This window comes from Pochonia chlamydosporia, chromosome 6 (genome assembly GCF_001653235.2).
Source record: "Pochonia chlamydosporia 170 chromosome 6, whole genome shotgun sequence".
Classification (NCBI taxonomy): Eukaryota; Fungi; Ascomycota; class Sordariomycetes; order Hypocreales; family Clavicipitaceae; genus Pochonia; species Pochonia chlamydosporia.
In genome coordinates this window covers 2,949,000-2,969,552 of record NC_035795.1, presented here as the reverse complement: position 1 = coordinate 2,969,552, position 20,553 = coordinate 2,949,000, and the positions used below count along the sequence as shown (strand labels likewise).

Genomic DNA, 20,553 nt, shown 5'->3' with positions numbered 1-20,553 from the left:
GGTCATGGTGTTTGAGGAGGTAGGCTTGTGGACAAGGACATGAAGCCTGTTTGGCCTTGTCTCCGGTTGCATGTTCGTCAAGGTCGCGACGTAGATTCGGCCATATATCTTGACAAATGTGGCCCAAATGCTGGAAGATAAGTCAATTGACGCGGTTTTGGGTTCTGTGATCTGTAATCCGGCGGTTGACAGGGCACACCATCGTTGCACCAGGTAGCTTGCTGCCAACAGACGCAGCTCATGCGGGAGTCTACGAAGTATAGTATTGGCTGTGCCTGATGAAGATGCTATATTTCCAGGATCAGCAAGGCTTTCGAGTATATGAGGTATGTCTGCCATAGATATCGTACATGGAGGTGGATCGAAGTCGCAATGTATCAATGCTGCCTGGGATACAGACGGAGTGCCGGCTGCGGCGTGACATTGCGGGTGAAAGCCATCGGTGAGGCCATTTTCGTGGGCGCAACGGTGATTGCTGGGACAAGGCTCGTATAGGACCCGTTCCTGTTCTTGTTCTCTTGGTATAGCTGCAATGAATATCAGAAAGTTGTCAAGCGGTTGATCACAGGAGAGGCGTACTAGCGACGACGACCTCATTCTCGGTGAACTCGAACGTGCACAGCCCACAGTATTGTCGAATACAGTAACCGGCAATCTCTAACTTGTTCATGCCTGCAACCATGCTATCAAGCCACAATTGCTGTCTAATATCTGGAGCAACAAGAACGATTTCTGTCGTTGGGGTTGAGGTGGTGCCTGATACGTCCGTTAGTGTGAGGGGTCTCGTCCGAGATTGAACAGTGAAGAACGAAGATGCGTCTGGATTCAACTTGTCAAGTAACACGAGAGTGGGGCCATGTAATGTGACTCTTGGTCGTTGCTTCCTGAGTCGGAACAGCCATCGAACACGCTGCAAGTGTGAGTGAGCGATAAGAATGCCCTGTTTTCTGTTGCCCATGTGATAGTAACGAACGAGTTATTTAAAGCTAAGAACTGTCTTGTGATTCCTCCACTTCATAAGTTCAAATGCTTGGTGGTGGGTAACGGACCATACTGAACACTGAACACGATGCAGGTATTAGCTAGTGGGTGAGTGAGTGAGTGAGTGGGCAAGTGAGAGCGAGCTCCCACCACCGACTACATATCTCGTAATAGAATTCAAGTCTCATAATGTGGCATCCGTCACTTCCTCTCGCAAGTTCAAACATCAAAAGGGGGGCCGAAGTAGCACTGAACATAAACTCTTGCTAAGCGCGTGACCACCCGAATGCGCATATTTGATCCTGGGAGTTGTGATCTGTGGTTGTTGAATAAAAGTTCAACCCACGGAGGGAGAGAACCTGGCTCTGAACAAATCTCTTGGGCAAGGTGGTAATGCAAACCGAAGTTCCTTCGAGTAGGTAACTCCCGTAGGCATAAAAAGGAGAAACCGGCGTGCTTTCTCCTATCTCTGTAAACTGGTTCTCTGTATGCTGAAGAACGGTTCGAATCGACTCTGCACTTCCTTTATTCGACTACTAGATCTTCAATCATACGTTTTCTAAGCCCCTCTGCAATGGCTACAGCCGTTGGACAACTTGAAACGCACTCCATTCTTGACTGCGACCAGATTATCGACCTATGCAACAGCATTGATGGATATGAGGATACTGTGGCAGGGTTTTGGGATCAGAGATATGCCTTCACCTTTCCAGCGAATCACGGATGGCAACTCTACAGACAGAAATTTGTGTATCACGACGTGGCCCGCAACCCGAAGCTGAAGCATGATGCGCTTATGCGGCGATGGGGTGGGCTAGACGCTCGATGGTTCAAGGTAGTTATGCGAGAAGACAAGAAAGACTCCCAAAGCCCCAAACAGCTGGAGCAACAAGCCTCGAATTACGCCAGGATTGTTGTGGAAGAGTTTCCGCTTGAAGGAATACTTATCCAGACCACTATAGGTGACACGTTCCGCACCTGGTGGTTTGATAGCAAGAAAAGTGATATGGAGCCCTTATTTGGACAAGAGAAGTACTCGAAACGCTCTTATATCAATATAAATTCGCTCGAAGGCTCAGCACACTGGAATTCTTTTGTCGCTTCCTGATATAACTACCATGGCACGACTGCATGCCAAGATTCTGTAAAGTACAGGTCAGAGCCCGCTCCTGGTCAGTAAAACCAGTGTGAATGAATAGGCTTCGCCAGCGCATTTCTGTATGAGGTCAACCAGTAATAGGGAATATATATCCCATTGTAAATTTACCTTACATACTTCACTACGAGCTATACTAGTAGTTATAGCCAGTAGTAATCACGTTTATTAACTTGCGCCTCTGAGCCTATAAAGAAGTTGATAGACTGGCCCCTTCACCTATCATCCGTAAAGTCCTATTTCTGCAGACTAGAATGCCAAGACATCCGAGCAACGCCAAAAAAGAACATAATGATAAATAGCATCAAATAACTTTACATTTTTATAAATCGTTACGGCAAAGAACAGCCAGCTCACATTATTTAACTACATGTTTATTTTCAAGTTGCCTTTATCGAGAGCCGCTCAGCCAATAAAATTAGATGCTGCTGGCGCTTTACCTTATTGACCCATACCTTGTGTCTTGCAATTCCATTTGGGCATTTGAACATGAAGGTAACCACAGAGTATACTTCCCACAATTCTCCTGTTGTTTTGTGTGTGTCTGGTGAGTCTTTGGCAAACAATGGACCTGGCGCTGTCTGTTGCAGATCCCTGAAATCGAGTCGTCGAGTTTCTTGTTCGCCCACGACATGGAAAGAGTATTTGACGCCACGCGCAGCCCCTTCTATCAGCTCCCAAGTCGTCTGAGCCTTGTGGCTGTTGGCGTAGGAGACGACGAGTGCGGCTCAAGCGATGTGTCACTTCAGCTTCTACTATCCATGAACGAGCTGAACACGCCATATTCAGACGTGCAATAAAATGTGAGGACAGTCAATGAAGGCGCAACAAGTGGCGGAGCGCTAGTATATATATATATATATAAACTTCAACCTCCATTGCAGCTCTCTTTCTATGGCACTCCCATCATCTTTCCATTGCAGGAGGCGGGTGTGCATAAAGCAAACCTCGAATACTCTGGCAATTTCGATCTGCTGATAAAGACAACGGCTGGAGACTCAGAATGGAAACCTCAGGCCCATGTAGTGGTCTCAACCTGAACAGTGCCTTTGACAACTTCGAATGCCAGCATCGGCTTGCCTCCACAACTGCCGCAGCGAGTGTGCCTTCTCTCGCACAAACGACATCAAATCTTGCGGCGCAAACGACAAGCAGTGTCTCATCAGGGCCGACATCATCAGCCAACAGCGGGCAAACAGATGGACTTACACGTCCCGCGGAGATCGCCACCATTATTGGCTCCATCATCGGAGTCCTATCACTAATACTTGCATGGTGGGCGTATAGGAGCGCAAAACAATGGAAAATCAAGAAGCGGGAGAGAGCGGAAAGAAATCTGGGCTAAACAGGACATTAGAACAACCGCATTATGCAATGATATTCTGCGTGCAGGCCAGCGCCTCCAACAGATGCATGAAATGACTAGAAAATACCAAAAGGTAGAGTTGCAGGTCTAGCATTTCCTAATTAGTGTTTATGTGACCGCATGTCATCCAGGCCTCAGAGTAGGTCGTCAGGAGTCATACCAATGAGGTCAAGTGTAGCGACATAGTTCAAGATAAGTAAGGAGATAAGTTGAGACTTTTTCCGACTAACCATAAGAGTATGCGGGCCACATATCCTTCAAATACAAAGGTGATTGCTGTTAGACATCAACAGACCTGTGTAGTTTGCCCTGCCTCTCAATCTATACTTAATTCTGGTAGATTGTTAATATTGACAATAAAAGCGGCAATGTTACGCGTAATATATCCAGAACTAATTAGCTACAACAAACAAGTTTTGTGTCTCCACCTTATCCAATTCAAAGTGAAAGAATATTGTACTAAAAATTCACCAAGAAATGCCACGCGTAAATCTTGAGATGTGTGGAGTGCTGCGTGACTTTACCGAAATAAATGTCGAAAGCAAAAACGTTATTATAACAACGGCTATTGCCTTTATGGTGGTAGCTTCTTTCTTTGTCTCATCTTCGGTTCGCAATTAGATTCTAATTACTACTATCTCACTTGTTAAGTCACAGCGTTAGAAACGTAGTAGGATAACGCGACAGTACACCCTTATTTGTGCACTAAAGTCCTTTTATTGTGCGATAATATAAGGGAAAGCCACCTAACGCGAACTTGTAGGAATAGTGGCTATTCTAACAATAAAAAATAGTTATATGTACTATGTAGAGAGTTGGGATGTTCATCACATCAACGAAATCTGGTTGGTTGCCAGAACCACGCCCTTTTCTCAGAGAACTGGGCTATAGTAGTAGTAGGACTGCTCCCATATCATACTATGCAGATATCATGACTTTTGGCTACCAGTTGCTGCTGGAGCGGTCAACTTATTCTCCCACTCAATTGCCCCGAGGAAAGGCTCCACAGCAAATGCCGTCAAGAACGGGAGTTATTTTCATGCCTTGCGGAGCGGCATAATTCCAAAGTAAATATTCCCATATCCGCAGGGGTGCAATGTATCGCGCCAGTATATAATAGAACGTGTTATCCCAGGCTTGTAGACGAGTTATAAGGCCTGACACAAAGGAATCAGCCTTGAGAGGTTCATACCGACTTGTTTGGTAAGATTGAAAAGCATTTGTGAGCTCAGCCGAGTTGGGAACATGTCCCGGGGCCGAACTCACGGCACGTAACTCATTCAATAACACAACAATATCCTGTACACCATTATTGAATCCCAAGCCAGCATGCGGAGTGAATTTGTGACAGGAATCACCTGCCAAAACGATGCGGCCCCAACTCCAATGCTTGACGAGCCCTTCGTCTAAGTTGACCATACCAGAGGACGCTTTCTGAGAGAGTATATCTCTAATCTTGAGAGACTTGGTGACAGGATAGTCCTCGAAACTCTTTGCGAAGGTGTCGGCATCTTCTACGGTATAGCTTGCACGTTCCGCTGTTGGCTGCTGCAACTTCTCGCTCAAAAATACCCATGTACGATGCTTACTGGTCGCGTAAATTATGGAGCGGTTCTTGCTCTCCGTGTCGACGAAAAGGCCTGGTGCCGAGGCTTCCGGGCTGCTGAAAAACATGCATTTATAGGTCGACGTGTATGGTCGTTCGAGGTCCCATTCCATAGTAGGGTTGGATTTTAAAGCCAACTCTCGCATCAGCCGACGCGTCTTACTGTGAGCACCATCCGCACCCAGTATGATCGATCCCTGATAGGTACTTCCGTCATCGCATATGGCTTTCACGCCGTCGTCGCGGGTTATAATGTCTGTCACTTTCTTTCCAGTCATAATCTTGCGTCTGTCGTCCCCGAGAGAGTCGTAGAGAAGTTTTATGAGCTCAGCACGGTGGAAGACGTGTATAGAGCTGCCATGACTTGACCGTAAATTAGCAACGACATTGACATCGTATGACGGGTACTGAAGCTCACTTCTTTTTCATGCATTGAAACAAAGTACTGTCAAACAGGTGACCATCCAAGGTAAACGTTTGCCTCTTTTCTAGCTCACAGCCTATAGCTAGCAACTGGTTGAGCAGACCTAGTTGTTGAAACACTCGCAGCGTAGCGGGTGTGAGGGCCAAGCAGGCACCAACATCGATTATGATGTCTTCCCTTTGCTCGAGAAGTAGAAAATCAAATCCAACTGAACGCAAAGCGTGGGCAGCGAACAATCCGACCGGTCCACCGCCTATTATGAGGACTTTGAAGTTGCTCCACGCCATTGAAAGAGTTGGTGAGGTTATGGCGATGATGACGAAATGCAAGTGGGAGGCGGCAAACATGGAAACAAATAGGCTTTAAGGTTGTAATTTATGTTGTGCCTTTAAGGTTGGCAAGGCATCGGGGGGATCCGAGGGCTGAAGTGGCTGAAGTGACGTTGAGCCTAAACGAATTTCCGCTTTAGGAAAGAGCACTTGACTCATAAGAGTCATAACATAGAAATCCACGAATCATCAATGTGCTTCAATGTTCCCTAACTTCTTTGTCCCGGCTATGTTTGCTATTAGATTTCAGAGCCCGGAGAAACATGAAGTCGAGTACATAGTTGCATGTGAGTCTGGTTGATGTTTTCTCCACTATTTTATGGGCAGCACACCATCACTCGAGCCCGACGCGGCACACTTCGCGCCGTCAATTGATCTTCTGCATCGACCAGACACCAGAACCGCCATGGAGCCCAAGGCAAAGAGAATCAAAGTTGACAGAGGTAGCTCGTCCCCGCGGCAAACTTTCAATACTATTCAACTAACCCCGTCATCAGTTCAACAGGCGCCCAAAGTAGCAATGAAAAGGACAATTGAACTGCTGCCTGCAGAACAGCTCCTCCGGGACCTTTTGCTCGAATGCGCACAGCATTTCCCCGGGCTCCAACTCTGGATTGCAGGTGGTTGGGTTCGAGATCGCTTGCTTGGAATCCCTTCATCCGACCTCGACCTGGCGCTGACCAACGTAACGGGGAGGCAATTTGGCACATACTTGGAAAGCTTCTCTGCCAAGCCAGATATCCAAGCCAAGTACCACCAGAAGGCAGCCGGCCTGGGCATCCCGCACACCAGTTTCACCCGGTTTTATATAGTCGAAAGAAACGTCAACAAAGCCAAGAAGCTCGAGACGGCTGGCGGCAAACTCTTTGGCCTGGATATCGATTTGGTTAATCTGCGCAAGGAGGTTTACGATGGACATAGTCGAACCCCGGAAATGGAGTTTGGCACCCCTGAGGAGGACACCTTTCGTCGCGATGCAACCGTCAATTCTCTCTTATTTGACCTGGAGAAGCGGGAAGTTGTTGATCTCACGGGCAGAGGTCTACAAGACTTGGATGCGAGAATAATGAGGACGCCCCTAGATCCAAGGCAGACATTCATGGACGATCCGCTACGTGTGCTGCGACTGATTCGCATTGGTAGTAAACTCGGTTTTGCTATTGACACAGAGGCAATGAATTGTATGAAGGAGAAGGACATACGACGAGCACTTGACACCATCATCACCCGCGACAGAATTGGTGTCGAGGTGTTCAAAATGATGAATAGCCCACACCCAGAGGTGGCGTTTGAGCGTCTTTGGGAAGCAAATCTATACTCTCCGGTTTTCATCCGTCTCGATTCCTCACTCCTCCACAACTTACAGGCAGAGTGTCCCACAAGCGGATCTGCGTCAGAATCATGGCCCAGCACGTGGCCACGAGCTTACCGGCTGCTCGACTACCTCCTAGCAGACAGTGGTAATCTAGGCAAGCTGGTTAAAGGTGAGACAACGGCAGATCATCTTTGGACCATGGCTGCTTATGCGCCATTTTCCGTGCTTCGACATACCATGCTAAAACAGGCCGTCGAAGAGGCCACAACCGCCGTTCGAGCCACCGCAAAGATATCCAAGCTACTCAGGGACGCACTGACAAATTTCGATTCAATCCATGCTATTGTGGATACTGTCGCCGATGAGCCTGAGAAATTCCCGCCAAGGAGCCTTGTAGGCATGGCAATTCGTTCCTGGGGCACAACTTGGGTCGCGCAAGTGACGTACGTCATGCTAGCGCTCGTCATGTCTTCCCAAACAGAGTCTTCGGGATCCTTTCCAAGTACCTCGTCGGCAGAGAAGTGGCCAGAAGATTCAGTGTTTTTGAAGTTTTCCGCCTTTGCCGATTTCGTGTTTCGGAGTAACTTGCGAGACGCCCACCTCCAGCGGCCGTTGTTAGACGGAAACGAGATCCAAAGGCTCTATGGTGTACATAAGGGGGGAAAGTTTGTCAAGAGCGCATTGGATGGCCTCGTAGCATGGCAGCTCGATCATCCGGAGAGTGGGATTGACGAGGCTAAGGCGTGGCTTCTTGGCCGAAGAGAAGAATTAGGTGTGCCGTCTTCTAGTGAAGCCAAATGATAATACCAGGAGTAGGAGCACACTTGATACGGACTTAGTACCTCCCCATGCCAAGAAAGACACCATGTACTAACATTCCGCTCTACAAGCCTGAACTGGTCGTCAAAGGGGCCGTTGTTCACGACTGTGAGTCTACATTCCAAGACTGTTTAGGACTGCTTCGGCCTGTATGAGTTATTAGTAGCCTAGGTTCTACGTGGAATTCATTCAAGTTGGTAGAGTAGATAGTTACGGGCCAAGATGGAGTATGCATCTGCTTTGCCACCTTGTGCGAGCTGCTTCAGAGCGTTGACTAGGTCATCAGACCACAGCCGAGTTGATCGTGGCCGTCGAGCTTGGAAGCCGCACCACACAGCTCGCAGAGCATACTCCAGCCAGGAGACGTTCGTAGCCTCTGCCGCAGTCTCTTGGTAAACTAGACCGTTCCCATCAATCGTACTGACGATGTATGCAGCTCCATCTCTTATCATTTGCTCAGGTTCGACTTGTCCAAGCTGCGACTGGTCTGCTGTGGTGACAGTGACGAAAGATTTTGCCAGGGATATCGTGTTAATGGTACTTATATCGGTCGCCATGTTCCAAAAGTGCTGCAAAAGTTCCATCTGCTTCCTCGATGCCGCTCTTGACCGCTGCGCTGTAGGGAGAGAAAAGGCGCATGATTGAAGGACCTCGTCCAGAAGCAGGCCGCGCACGCACAACACATTGCCTTGATCATATCGGCTAAGGCTGGCCTTCTGGCCTTTCGAGGCATTGTACATGCTCGGAAAGCCTAGACTGGGTCTGTCCCCTGTGACTGAGTAGTCGATCCAGACAAAATTTCGCCTATACTCGACACCAGGTGGCGATACAGTCCAGTTTGGCACCCAAGATGGCAGAGGATCTGAACGGACACCTAGTCTTCGGAACCTTCCAACACAGGTCTGAGGAACAACCCACCGCGTCAACGACACGAAACTGCGGCGAGAGTAGATGAGGTAAATTGCAACGTTGCGGTAGACTTGGCTGAGACTGAGGTGGTAGTTGGGCCGGAGCGCCTCTGGACAGAGGGCAGGATCGTGAGTCTCCTCGGCCATACCGAGCAAGCCAAAAATCTTGTCCCGCTGGTCAGTAGCATCGAATTTCTGAGATGTAGCCATAAGAAGGACATCAAACGTCCACTTTACTCGGCAACGCCTTATATTTGCCATGGTGTCAATATTTAGGAACTGCCTGGACAGCTCGGCCCGTCGCAGGTAGCCCTTGCGTCTCAGCCAAGATGCGGCCCATCCTATACGGTTGAACGAATGCAAGGAGCTGCCCTGTATTAGTATTGGGTCCTGGGACGATCTGACAATCTCTTGAATGATCCAGGTCCTCGAAAACCATTTTAATTCGACCAGAGTCCGCAAACCTTTCCAGGCGGCATTACTCAAGGGGGTGAGCCCGTACTGGATGTGTCGTTCCTCGAGTAAAACTGAACTCTAATATCGCCGATCTGCTTCGCTCTAGGATTTTCGCCTTTAAAAACGTCGTATATCTGATCAACCAGCCGCCAGCCTCCTTCGCATGTCGGGGAACTCGGTCCCAGCCAGACAACGGTACGAATAGCGCGCCAGTATATGGTTCCCATGAGTCTGACTTGTTGGAATCGTTCGTCAATGTCATTTTGATTGATGCAGACTTGGTCGATCCACAACAGCCGTGTGGGAAAGTGGTATTGATTGTCGCCCGTCTGATAGAACCACAACAGCCTGTGAAGGGCATCTGCCAGTGCCCCAGTTATATGCAAATGGAATCCGTCACAGTCGATACGGATGTCTTTGACGCTATTTCCCCAATGATAGCTGAGGGCAAGGAATGGCGGCACCTGATCCAGTTTTGTCTGCTTCAGGGAACCCACTAGACTCTGCAGCCGTGTCGACTTCTCAACATTGACCTCAAAAAGCCGGATGGAGTGATCTGGGACGGAGTCGTACTCGTAGGATCGGTTGCTTTGCCTGCCGAGAAACATAGTATATGCTTCCTGTTCAATTCGCACCAGAAGATCTGAGCTTGGTGAAAATCCTGCTAATCTCAGCAGTGTAAACTCACTGAGCTGAGTCTCTTAGGTTCAATATGTGAATATCTCCTTCAAGTATAGCCTTGCGGGCTATCTGTAAAGCTTCACTAGGGCTGCGGAGTTTCGTGATGGTCGCGCAGATAAATCATGATCTCACACACTAAGCTGCCCGTTAAAGTACACCCGTCAAGAGGCAATGATACGACGACGCTGCAAAACTAGCATATCCCAAACACTCAGCCCCCAGTGTGCTTGCGGACTGTCGCCGCCTCACAGCCTTATTTCAAGCAGCCAAACAGACGATTCGACATAGTAACAAGGCTTCAGGCTGGCATACAAGAAGCGACCTAGAATATATGAGCAAGCCAGTTGGCGTTAGGATGGAGTGTATGATTCGCTGAATTATAGCGTAAATCTAGCCACGCTCTCACAATGAGACACGTCACTCGGTGCATCTGGCAATAGTATTGAAGAAACGTCGTTGTCAGTGCTACCAACTTACCCACTACGAGGTCCTCCGCCTACTTGACCAGCTCACGAAAAAGGGTTCTTTCCCCCCAACTCGCTTAAATGCCTGCGCCGAGTATTGACAATAGCCTCCTCATTTTGTAGTTTGGGTCACTTGTATAATGATACACATTTCGTATACAATCGAAGAAGGTCTCGCTAAGGCAGAATTTCTGGAATTTTGACTCGAGATTTCGCAAGGCTTCATTCTTTAGACTCTCAACATGAAAGTAATCAGCTGTGTGGTACACCCGGGCGCCTTTGAAAGATCATCCTCGTCTAGAAGCATTAAGTCAACCATCGAAGCACAATGTTTTGTTCTTCATGTACCTACCGAGCCAACCTTCATCGCGAGCGCTTCACAGTAGTTGTCCTGTGTACATGTACTCGAATACCCTCCAGTACGCTTGCATGTTTCCTTCGTTGTACTCAAATTTTCTCATGGCACCTTCCTTCGTCTCGGATCCTAAGGCTTTCTCACTGTGGCCTGAATTAAAAGCACAATGCTATCTGCTTGCACCTCAACCCTGCCTAAGATCTGCATGGGTCTCAATAATGAAAGACCTGCACCGGGATTGGATTACTCCCTCGACTCATTGACATGCTGAAGAAGGTAGGTAGCTCACATTTTAATGGTAGAGACGATAGCCTCAGTGTGCGGGCCATCATGTACGCTTTGGAAGCTGGCATCAGGTTGTGGCCGAGGGCCCAACCAGATTCCCATTCAGGTGGACTCACTTTGGGTATGTTTGCATGATTGTTGCAGAACCTCATGCCTAATTGCCTGGAAAGCATTATGAGAGTTCAAAGCTCCTCTAATCAAGGCTGTCTTAGGTGTTGGCCAGATGTTAAATGGTTAGGCAGCAATGCAGCTCGGCCCGTGGAGGCTGCGTGAGAGTGATGTGATCCGCTCAAAGTATTCGTTGTTCAAGACATTGCTTGCATCTTGCAGGTTCCATCCTGGACATCTTGCTTTCAGCTTTCCTCAAGACGCGACTTGAAATGCTCTTCGTCCTTTAAGTCGAGGTCGTGAATAGACTGTGATGTGGCGTCTATATTCACGGCGACGTTCATTTCCGAGACCGTAAGCGGCCGACTCGCTGCCAAGGTAATACTCAAGGCCTTCCGAACCAGCGGATGCCCTTTGGATTTATTAAGAATTTGCTTATATACCTCATTAATACTTCGCCGAAGAGTTGTAATAGTGGACTCGACCCCTTTTATTATTTTTTTAAAGTCTTCTTTGTTTAGGTAGTTAAACACAAGGCACACCCAGAGATAAGTGCAGTGGGTAGCCTCCTGTAGTCTCTTCTCCAAGTGGCTCTTAATTCGAGTGAGAGGTTCTTCTGCTTTAGTAGCTGATTTACTCGGTGAGTAATGACGTGATTTACCTTTTAATTGATGGTTTCTAACTCTTCCTCTTCTAGTATACGGATATTTGGAAGAGGGTCTAATATACCTTGGAACTTGGACACAATCCGCTCATACGGGCGGCACGTTAAAAGATACTTCAATTTCGTTTGGACTAGCTGGTCGCTGCGGGATAGCCTCTCCACATTCCGTATCAAGTCTGCAAACTCTAATTCGACGCATATATTCAAGGCATTAAGTACGATTATTACAAGTCCTACTCGGGGATCTCTTGTCACATTTCGTAGAACCTTCTAGAGTGATTCTATGAAATTAATCAAGCCTTGCCTATCCTCTCGAAATTGTGTTATGGCATGCTTAATTAAAGATAGCTTCTAAGAGAAGAGCTGGTGAAGAAGGATATAAAGTGCTTGCCGGACTGTGTTCTAGTCCCGGTCTTTGAAGAAGAAGTAACAGATGGCTGTTGACCGTGACAGGCCGTGGTCGATTAGGTACTTGGCCAACACTAACTTTCCACAGCCAGGATCTGCTATTACTAGGAGTGTACCGAACTCTTATTTCACCCACATTAGAAAGCGCTCGTCGTTGAGGAACTAAAGACACGTGTTGTTAACTCTCTCTTCCACTCGATCTTTATACCACTTATATGTGCGTCCCTGCTTCCAGTTGTAAGGCGAAATAGTTGGTGGCACTTTTATTCTTCTTTGGAAATCCTCTTGTTGGCTAGATCTTTTTGTGCTTGAAGATGCAGCTTTCCAATATCCCTGTGCTCCTTGGCAATGGTCCTGTGCTCTTCGGCAACTTCAGTAAGCCACATTACACCAATTCTTATATTGGGAAAACTGGCTAGCATGTTCGTCGCTACGCTAGCGGCGGAAGAAGTTCCGTGTTCACCATCGGGCAACAAGGCCAAGCTTGAGTCACTATATGAATAAAATCGCGTGGACTAGATATATACTAGGTTAGGAATAGAAGCTATTAAGAGGTAGCTTAGGGACTCTACTGTAACTAGATATATTTTAAGTAAGCCTAGCTAAACACTTATTCTTAGCGCAAAGAACTTAACTGCTAATAAAGCTAAAGTTATTCTTAGACACATTGCAAAGCAAATAGCATACTACCTATTCTAAGGCAGAATGGGAGCACTTTAGGATATACATCCTAAGCAATACGCAGTAATAGCTATTCTGCGAGCATACCTTATAAGGGTCTATCCCTCTAAGCAAAACAAAGCAGGCGTAAAACTACTCTAGCATACTTATAATAATTTTTGGAATTCTAACGCTAGAAGATACTTTAAGGAGCAGTACTTTACTAGAGACTTTCTTGCTAATGTGGAAAATTAGGCTGCTAGAATCTTAAGCAGATCTAATAAGACTTCTTAACAGGCATTAGCTTGGGAGATAAACACAGCATTAAATCATAAGCAGCTTACCGATATCTCTTAGCTTACCTAGTGTTGCTTCCACCGCCGTCTTTGGCGGCGGAGCCAGTAGCCTGCGAATGGCTTCAAACAGTGGCTGAAACAGACCTCACGTGAGCAGGCTTCAACACCAACACAGGCGTACGTTATCTATAGCTAGATGAATTCAACAAGCATCAATCAACCAGTTACGAGTACCCCAAACCGCGTGATAATTATCACCCGAATAGAAGCCTTGCGCTTCCAACACTGATCAGTGGTTGCAAGACCACAGACAGCAAGGAACCCAAGAAGAGATAGATCTCTGCCACCACTGCAGACTTTCTATGCTATCCAAAGGAAATTGATTTTGAGTGCTGCTGCCGCTTTTTGCGTACTGTCGCCGCGCCTCGAAGCAATCCCTTCATCGTCCATCACGAGAAAACGTCTTCTGCAAAGGAACATCATCACCTATGAGTCATTAGTTTGACTGCTGATCTTTGATCCCACGCCCAGGAAAATACCACCAAAAAGCTCCAGCTTACCCTGAATTCTATCCTACCCCTGAATTTACCCCTAAGCTTCTTCCTCCTGCCTCCCACTTTAATAATAACAATGGCAGAAGAAGATAGTGATGCCTTATCCCTCCAAGGCGATGAAACTATCACCGAGCCGCCTCCCTTTGACCCTGATCTTTATGATCCTGACGAACCAACCACCCCCTCGAACTTCGACCTAAGGAAACCCACTGCGAAAAAGGTTAATGACGCTATTAGCTGGGCTACCAACTATTACTGGGAACGCAAACGGAGCCCTCATGATATATGGCAATGCCTTATTGACGACTTTGCCGACTGGAACCATAGCCATTTTAACCGCTCGAGAAAGGCCAACCTCCGTGACTTCCGCGATACCCTCCGTGCAAAGGGGGTCTATATCAGAAAGGAAGACCGGTTCCCAATTGTTAATGCCATTATGGAAGCCGTGTCTTCTCCGGGCTTCCCCACATGGCCGGACAACGATCCACAGCGCCCTCCACGATCCTCCACACCCCCACCGAGTCCATCAATAACGAAGCCTGTCACGGCACCGACCCGAGAACGACCTAAAACAGCCCAACCAGAGGTCATTATAGCCCCTAAGACAGCAGTACCTACCACAACTCGCACGTCTGGAGGCGTCGATACACCTCCCCCGGTGGTCAATACACCACAGTCATGGGGGTCCCTGGCTGGGGAAGGGCGATCACCTTCTTCCTCAGACGGTGAAGTGCCCCCTGACCTACTCAGACGCCTAGACAGCCTCACCAAAGGCTATCAGGAAAGTGACAAATTCTCAGGCCGAGAATATGACTTCCTCTTGACCAAAGTCAACATGTTTATTGATAAATGCAAACGGATTGACTATCCGCGAGACCAGCTCGCTCGGGCCGTCCCAGTCATGCTCACAGGACCAGCATACCGGTACTATCTCAACAATCTAGCTAACAAAGGAAAAAGTTATAACGACCTCATCCACGCCCTCCAAAAGAGGTACGAAACAGAGGCAATTCGAGACCGATACCTCCGCGAGTGGGAAAGCCTTAATCTCGCCGCGATTGTCAACCAACATCGTGACAAACGTCTCTCATCCTGCCTTGAGATCCTCACGGAGAAGATACAACTGCTTCACCAGGGCCTCTTCCGACCTGGTGATACGGGCTTCAATAGCATGAGGGATAAGCTCAAGATTGCCGCTTCTAAGACCCCGGCTTGCAAGGTGCCGTTAATGAAGCCGGCAAAGACCTTTGAAGACCTTGCCGCCGAGCTCCAGCAAGCTATCGCTGTCCACGAGGAAATAACGCCCCAGCCAGCAGAAGTCTTTTATACTGATCGCGCTTTCAAACGCGGTGGAGGAAACGCCTCAAATTATAACCAAAAAGGGCAGTTCCTGAACCACCAGAAGAAGTGCTACGTTTGCCGCCAACCTGGCTGCTGGTCGACCAAGCATAGCGACCAAGAACGCTCCCAAGCTCGAAATTCCTGGCTCCAAAAGAAGCACCCAACGCCTCCAACGGCCAAGAGGTATCAAGCGTTCCTAACTGCCTTTGAGGGTGAAGATAACGATGAGGATACCGCCCTCCTTGACGAAATGTATAGACAGAATTCCTTTAATGATGCCAACAGTGACGATGATGACAATGACGAATTCCTCCCTGTCGGCAGCAGTAACATGTTTGCTAGTACGGGTACTATTACCCAGAATTTCTTAGCCACGGCAGCAATTCCACAGCCAGTGGAAATCCTCGCTGGTTTGAGAGACCAAGCGTTCAAGCATGCCCTATTGGCTGAAGATCCCTATTTTATAAAAGAACCAAAAGAGACTGCTATTTTCATCTCTGAGGAAAGATATTCTGACCATATCTTTAGAGGCATCCTGCCTGATACCGGCGCCGCCGGTACATCCAACGCAGGCATGCCACAGGTTAGAGCCTTAATGAGGATAATGCCGTCACTAAAGATTAAAGACGCACCAGCAACAACGATCTATTTTGGTGCAGGATCAGCCTTATCAATCGGCATCATTAGAGTACCAACAGTATTCGGAAATATCACCTTCCATGTACTGCCGACCGCCACTCCTTTCCTGTTCTCCATCACAGATATGGATAGGATGTATGTACGATTGGATAATCTCACCAATCGCCTTATCCAAGGAGACATCACTGTGCCTGTTATCAGGCAATGGGGCCATCCCTGGTGGCTCCTCGAGCCAGCAGCTTCCGCAGCCTTCCACCTCACAGAAACGCAGCTTCGGCAACTACATCGCCGCTTTGGACACCCGTCTGTTGAGAGACTATCAAGAATCTTAACAAAAGTCGGGGAAGAATATAGTAGTGACGTTCTTAAGCGACTGACTGATATCTGCCACCATTGTCAAATGAACGGAAGAGCCCCAAGCCGCTTTAAGTTCACCCTTCGAGATGATCATGAGTTTAACCATGAGATTATTGTGGACATCTTCTTTATTAATGGCCAACCAGTCCTCCATGTTATTGACTCTGCAACTGCCTTCCAAGCTGCTAAGTTTCTTAATAATAAAGAACAAAAGGCAAGGGATCTTTGGGATGCCATTATGGCCTGTTGGATTAACACGTACCTTGGGCCTCCCGAATGGATAGTTCATGACGCTGGAAAGAACTTTAGCTCGGCAGAATTCAAACAGTATGCCAAAGGCCTGTATATCCGTGTTCAGGAAATGCCAGTCGAGGCACACAATAGTATTGGCAAGGCAGAAAGATATCATGGCCCTCTCCGCCGTGCATATCAGATAATTGACGCAGAACTTGGCGACGCTCTGACCGACGATCAGAAGCTTCAAATGGCTGTAAAAGCTATAAATGATACAGCTGGCCCAGACGGACTCGTCCCAACACTTCTAGTCTTTGGCGCCTATCCCAGGATGACGGATGATTCGCCCCCTAGCTTTAGCGTCGTGCAGAGAGCTGAAGCTATCCGTAAGGCAACTAGTGAAGCCAGACGAGCCCTCGCTAAGCGGCAGGTCCAAAATGCCCTCTTAACGAGGAACGGCCCAGACACAACCCCATTACATACCCTTCCATTGCAATCCAAGGTTCGCGTTTGGAGAGAAAAGAACGGGTGGCAGGGCCCCTTTGAACTTATTGCCGTTGAAGGCGAGACCTGCACCGTTGCTAATGAGGCTGGAATAACCTCGAAGTTCCGTTCCACGATTGTACAACCCTATCTAGAGGATAAGGATACAACCCCAACGGATAACAAGCTACCCCAACAGCAGGCTGTTAACCAAGATAATGCTGAGGTTGCTAACGAGAGTGACGGGGAGGTTAACCAGGACGAAGATATCAGAGATAGCATTGCTGTTGCTATCCCAACAGCAAGACGAGGCCCGGGAAGACCGCGTAAAGACCCAGAGACCAGAAGAGCTCCTTATCAAACATTTCCAAGAAGAGGCCCAGGAAGGCCACGTAAACGCCTTATCGAAGAACAGTACTTCTTTAACGCCCTTGAGGACCCGCCCGAACGTACCAAGCTCCTTAAGAGCATCAAAACAATAGCATTCCTGACCACGAAGGAGCAAGGAGACCGCGACCTTGCTGTCCTTCTCCGCAGTAAAGGACTCATAATCACCCCTGGCCAGCCGTTTGAAATCTCAGGCCGCACTGAGATTGATAACTTGATAGCCAGAGGTGTCTTTAAATTTGAGCTTTATGACCCTATAAAGCATGCTAAACTTCGCATCTTTGACTCACGAATGGTTAATGAGGTCAAAGGCAAGGATACAGCTGCCCCATATGAGAAATCTCGCCTCGTCATTCGGGGATATAATGACGAGGGTAAAGCCTTCATTTTGACGCAATCACCAACAATACAACGAGCCAGCCAACGGCTTATGATTGCACTCGCGCCCTCTCTCTTCCAACGAGGAATTATCCTCTGGATAAGGGATATTACCCAAGCCTATGTGCAATCTCAAACACCTCTCCAAAGGACGATTATCGCAAAGATTCCTGAGCAACTCCGCGGTAGATACCCAGAAGGCACCATCATGGTAGTAGTTAAACCGTTATACGGAATACCAGAAGCCGGCACCCACTGGTGGGCGACTTATTCCACCCACCATCGAGAAAAGCTAAAGATGGCGACCTCGACTTACGACCCATGCCTGCTGATCTCAGAATGCGACAAGTTTGGTATCATTGGGATGCAAACCGATGACACACTTGGACTTAGTGACAAACAGTTCTCTAATCTTGAAGAGGAAGAGCTCCAGAAGGCAGCTTTTGCAGCAAAGCCAAAGGAAGTCCTCAAGGTGGAAAAGCCACTCACTTTCAATGGCTGCCGAATCTCTCTTAACGCCGATGGAAGCATCATGATGACCCAGAAAGAACAGGCTTTAAAGCTTCAGATTCCAACAACCAATCAGGAATATATTGAGCAACGAGCCCGCGGCGCATATCTCGCCAGTATCTGCCAACCAGAGGCAGCCTTTGACCTTTCAGTTGCTGCCCAACAAAAGGAACCATCTAGCGATGACTTTAAACGTCTAGGACGCCGCATCCAGTGGCAGATTGATAACCCAGGTAGAGGCCTAAAATGTATACCATTTGACCTCGATAAAGCAAAGCTTTTTGTGTTTGTTGATGGCTCTTTTGCCAACAACGAAGATCTGAGTTCCCAGCTGGGATACATTATCGTCATCGGTACAGAAGAAGAGACCAACAATGGCGAAATGCTCGTTAAAGGCAACATCATCACGTACTCTTCAACCAAGTCAAAGAGAGTTACGCGAAGTGCCCTAGCCTCTGAGCTTTATAGCATGGTTCAAGGCACAGACATTGGATACGCGATAGCCTCGACTTTAAAGCTCATCACAAAACAACTGGGAATTCCAGACATCCCCACGATCCTTCTCACGGACTCGTATTCCCTATATGAGTGCCTTGTTAAGCTCGGCACAACCAAAGAGAAGAGGCTCATGATAGATATCATGGCTCTCCGACAGTCATACGAGCGCCGCGAAGTCCATGAAGTCAGATGGATCAACGGAGGAGATAACCCGGCAGACGCGATGACGAAAGCATCGCCAAATCACGCGTTGAGAACCCTTATCGACAAGAATAAGATCGCGATACGAGTGGAAGGCTGGGTAGAGAGGAAGAAGGACGAAAAGTGAGGGAATTACCGTGGCCAAATTGTTAGGATATAGCCACCACGGTACAAGGTAAGAATACAAGAAAACTTGGCTTCAGAACAGAGGAATTTGCCTCTAGTGTGTACGCCTTCAACAGGTGTCTTGTTTTATTTTGTTTTCGAATGAATTGAGGCCTCAAAGAGAGAAGCTGCCAGTGTTGCTTCCACCGCCGTCTTTGGCGGCGGAGCCAGTAGCCTGCGAATGGCTTCAAACAGTGGCTGAAACAGACCTCACGTGAGCAGGCTTCAACACCAACACAGGCGTACGTTATCTATAGCTAGATGAATTCAACAAGCATCAATCAACCAGTTACGAGTACCCCAAACCGCGTGATAATTATCACCCGAATAGAAGCCTTGCGCTTCCAACACCTAGCTAAAAGCAAATACAGCAAGGGCAAAGCATGCTTTAAAACTAAATACATCTAATTAGGATGCGCTTTTATACCTTTCCTCTAACCTAGATTATTACTAAATTCCAGAGGATAAAGCTCTAGACTTACTCCAAAGAGCTAAAAGTCAAGTTAATAAGGCTCACAATAGCGATTTAACGTAGCTCTAGGACCCTAGTAGATCTAAGGTATTAGCCAACATTATGTTTGAGCTTGGAAGGGCTCTCTAGCTCTAGCAACTAACTACTTATAATTTCAACGTGGATATGCTACTTAATAAGCATCTCGCGGAAGCGGCTAAGATCTAGCGTTAAAGCCTTAAGTTTGCAAACCCTAATCTGCGTAGTATTGCAAGCGTTGCTAACATATATAGACGAGAAAAGTGCTGGGGCTTGTGGATTTAATTTATTGAGAAATTTACAAGCTACTTAGATTGGTAGGCTCCGTTAATATTAGAGCTAAATAACGTGATTCTTAAGTGCTATTATTACTCACAGGATTAGCAAGAGCGGAATAAGTTTGCTAGCGCTATAGATAGCGCTTAGGGCTAGGAAATTATTAAGCGTTTCTTTACCGCTTACATTAAAGCTTTAGTAAAATACAGCTAGCCTTAATTATAACTCTATATCTAAGTGCACTACGCTTTAACCTTATACGTCTCTAATAATAATAGGCGCAAATCAGAGGGTATTTCTATGCTCTTAGAGCTACTAAACTGTGAGTTTAAGTATAGCTAAGCAGATAACGTTAATTTTAAGATAGAACTACTTCACGTTAAAATAATATTAGGGATTTAGTACCTCTAATAAGCGCTAGATCTAAATTAGGCAGAGTCCTAAAGGTTATCCCTAGGCAAAAAGCTAGCTAACCTAATTAGTAAGGACAATAAACCGCTCTACTATACGTACTAGAACCTAGACATCACCCTGGCATGTTGCCTTATCTGGTATAAAGTTTAGTTTGGAAGTAGTAAGCTCTTAGATTTAGCTAAGTCCTGTATCTAGCAAATTGTAATAAGTGCACTAGAGGTACTCTTAGACGATATAGAAGATAATAATATTTATGGTTATAAGGTACTTTAGAGTATCTTTAGCGTGTTAGGGGACCTTAATAACCTTTATACAGCCTAGATAATATGGGCTGCTCTTATTTGG

At 47.2% G+C, this 20,553-nt stretch overlaps 6 protein-coding genes across 6 annotated transcripts; 3 read left to right on the top strand and 3 right to left on the bottom strand.

The window, feature by feature from the left end:
• Positions 1-1,555: 1,555 nt before the first annotated feature.
• Positions 1,556-2,089, top strand: VFPPC_14881 (hypothetical protein; the record flags this gene model as incomplete). The annotated part of the gene is made up of 1 exon (XM_018292649.1): positions 1,556-2,089. One exon carries the CDS (start codon positions 1,556-1,558, stop codon positions 2,087-2,089), a length of 534 nt encoding a protein of 177 aa, XP_018140293.1.
• Positions 2,090-4,484: 2,395 nt separating this feature from the next.
• On the bottom strand, positions 4,485-5,820 carry VFPPC_18060 (FAD binding domain-containing protein; the record flags this gene model as incomplete). The annotated part of the gene is made up of 2 exons (XM_022429720.1): positions 4,485-5,472; positions 5,528-5,820. 2 exons carry the CDS (start codon positions 5,818-5,820, stop codon positions 4,485-4,487), a joined length of 1,281 nt encoding a protein of 426 aa, XP_022285280.1.
• Positions 5,821-6,268: 448 nt separating this feature from the next.
• Positions 6,269-7,978, top strand: VFPPC_11157 (poly(A) polymerase; the record flags this gene model as incomplete). The annotated part of the gene is made up of 1 exon (XM_022428743.1): positions 6,269-7,978. One exon carries the CDS (start codon positions 6,269-6,271, stop codon positions 7,976-7,978), a length of 1,710 nt encoding a protein of 569 aa, XP_022284189.1.
• Positions 7,979-8,096: 118 nt separating this feature from the next.
• Positions 8,097-9,165, bottom strand: VFPPC_16371 (hypothetical protein; the record flags this gene model as incomplete). Its single annotated transcript, XM_018294124.1, has 2 exons — positions 8,097-8,143; positions 8,211-9,165. The coding sequence occupies 2 exons, from the start codon at positions 9,163-9,165 to the stop codon at positions 8,097-8,099; spliced, it is 1,002 nt and encodes a 333-aa protein (XP_018140295.1).
• A 221-nt stretch (positions 9,166-9,386) lies between these two features.
• VFPPC_14882 (heterokaryon incompatibility protein (HET) domain-containing protein) lies at positions 9,387-9,968 on the bottom strand (the record flags this gene model as incomplete). Its single annotated transcript, XM_018292650.1, has 1 exon — positions 9,387-9,968. The coding sequence occupies one exon, from the start codon at positions 9,966-9,968 to the stop codon at positions 9,387-9,389; it is 582 nt and encodes a 193-aa protein (XP_018140296.1).
• A 3,943-nt stretch (positions 9,969-13,911) lies between these two features.
• On the top strand, positions 13,912-18,990 carry VFPPC_16141 (transposase; the record flags this gene model as incomplete). Its single annotated transcript, XM_022428995.1, has 1 exon — positions 13,912-18,990. The coding sequence occupies one exon, from the start codon at positions 13,912-13,914 to the stop codon at positions 18,988-18,990; it is 5,079 nt and encodes a 1,692-aa protein (XP_022284428.1).
• Positions 18,991-20,553: the final 1,563 nt, after the last annotated feature.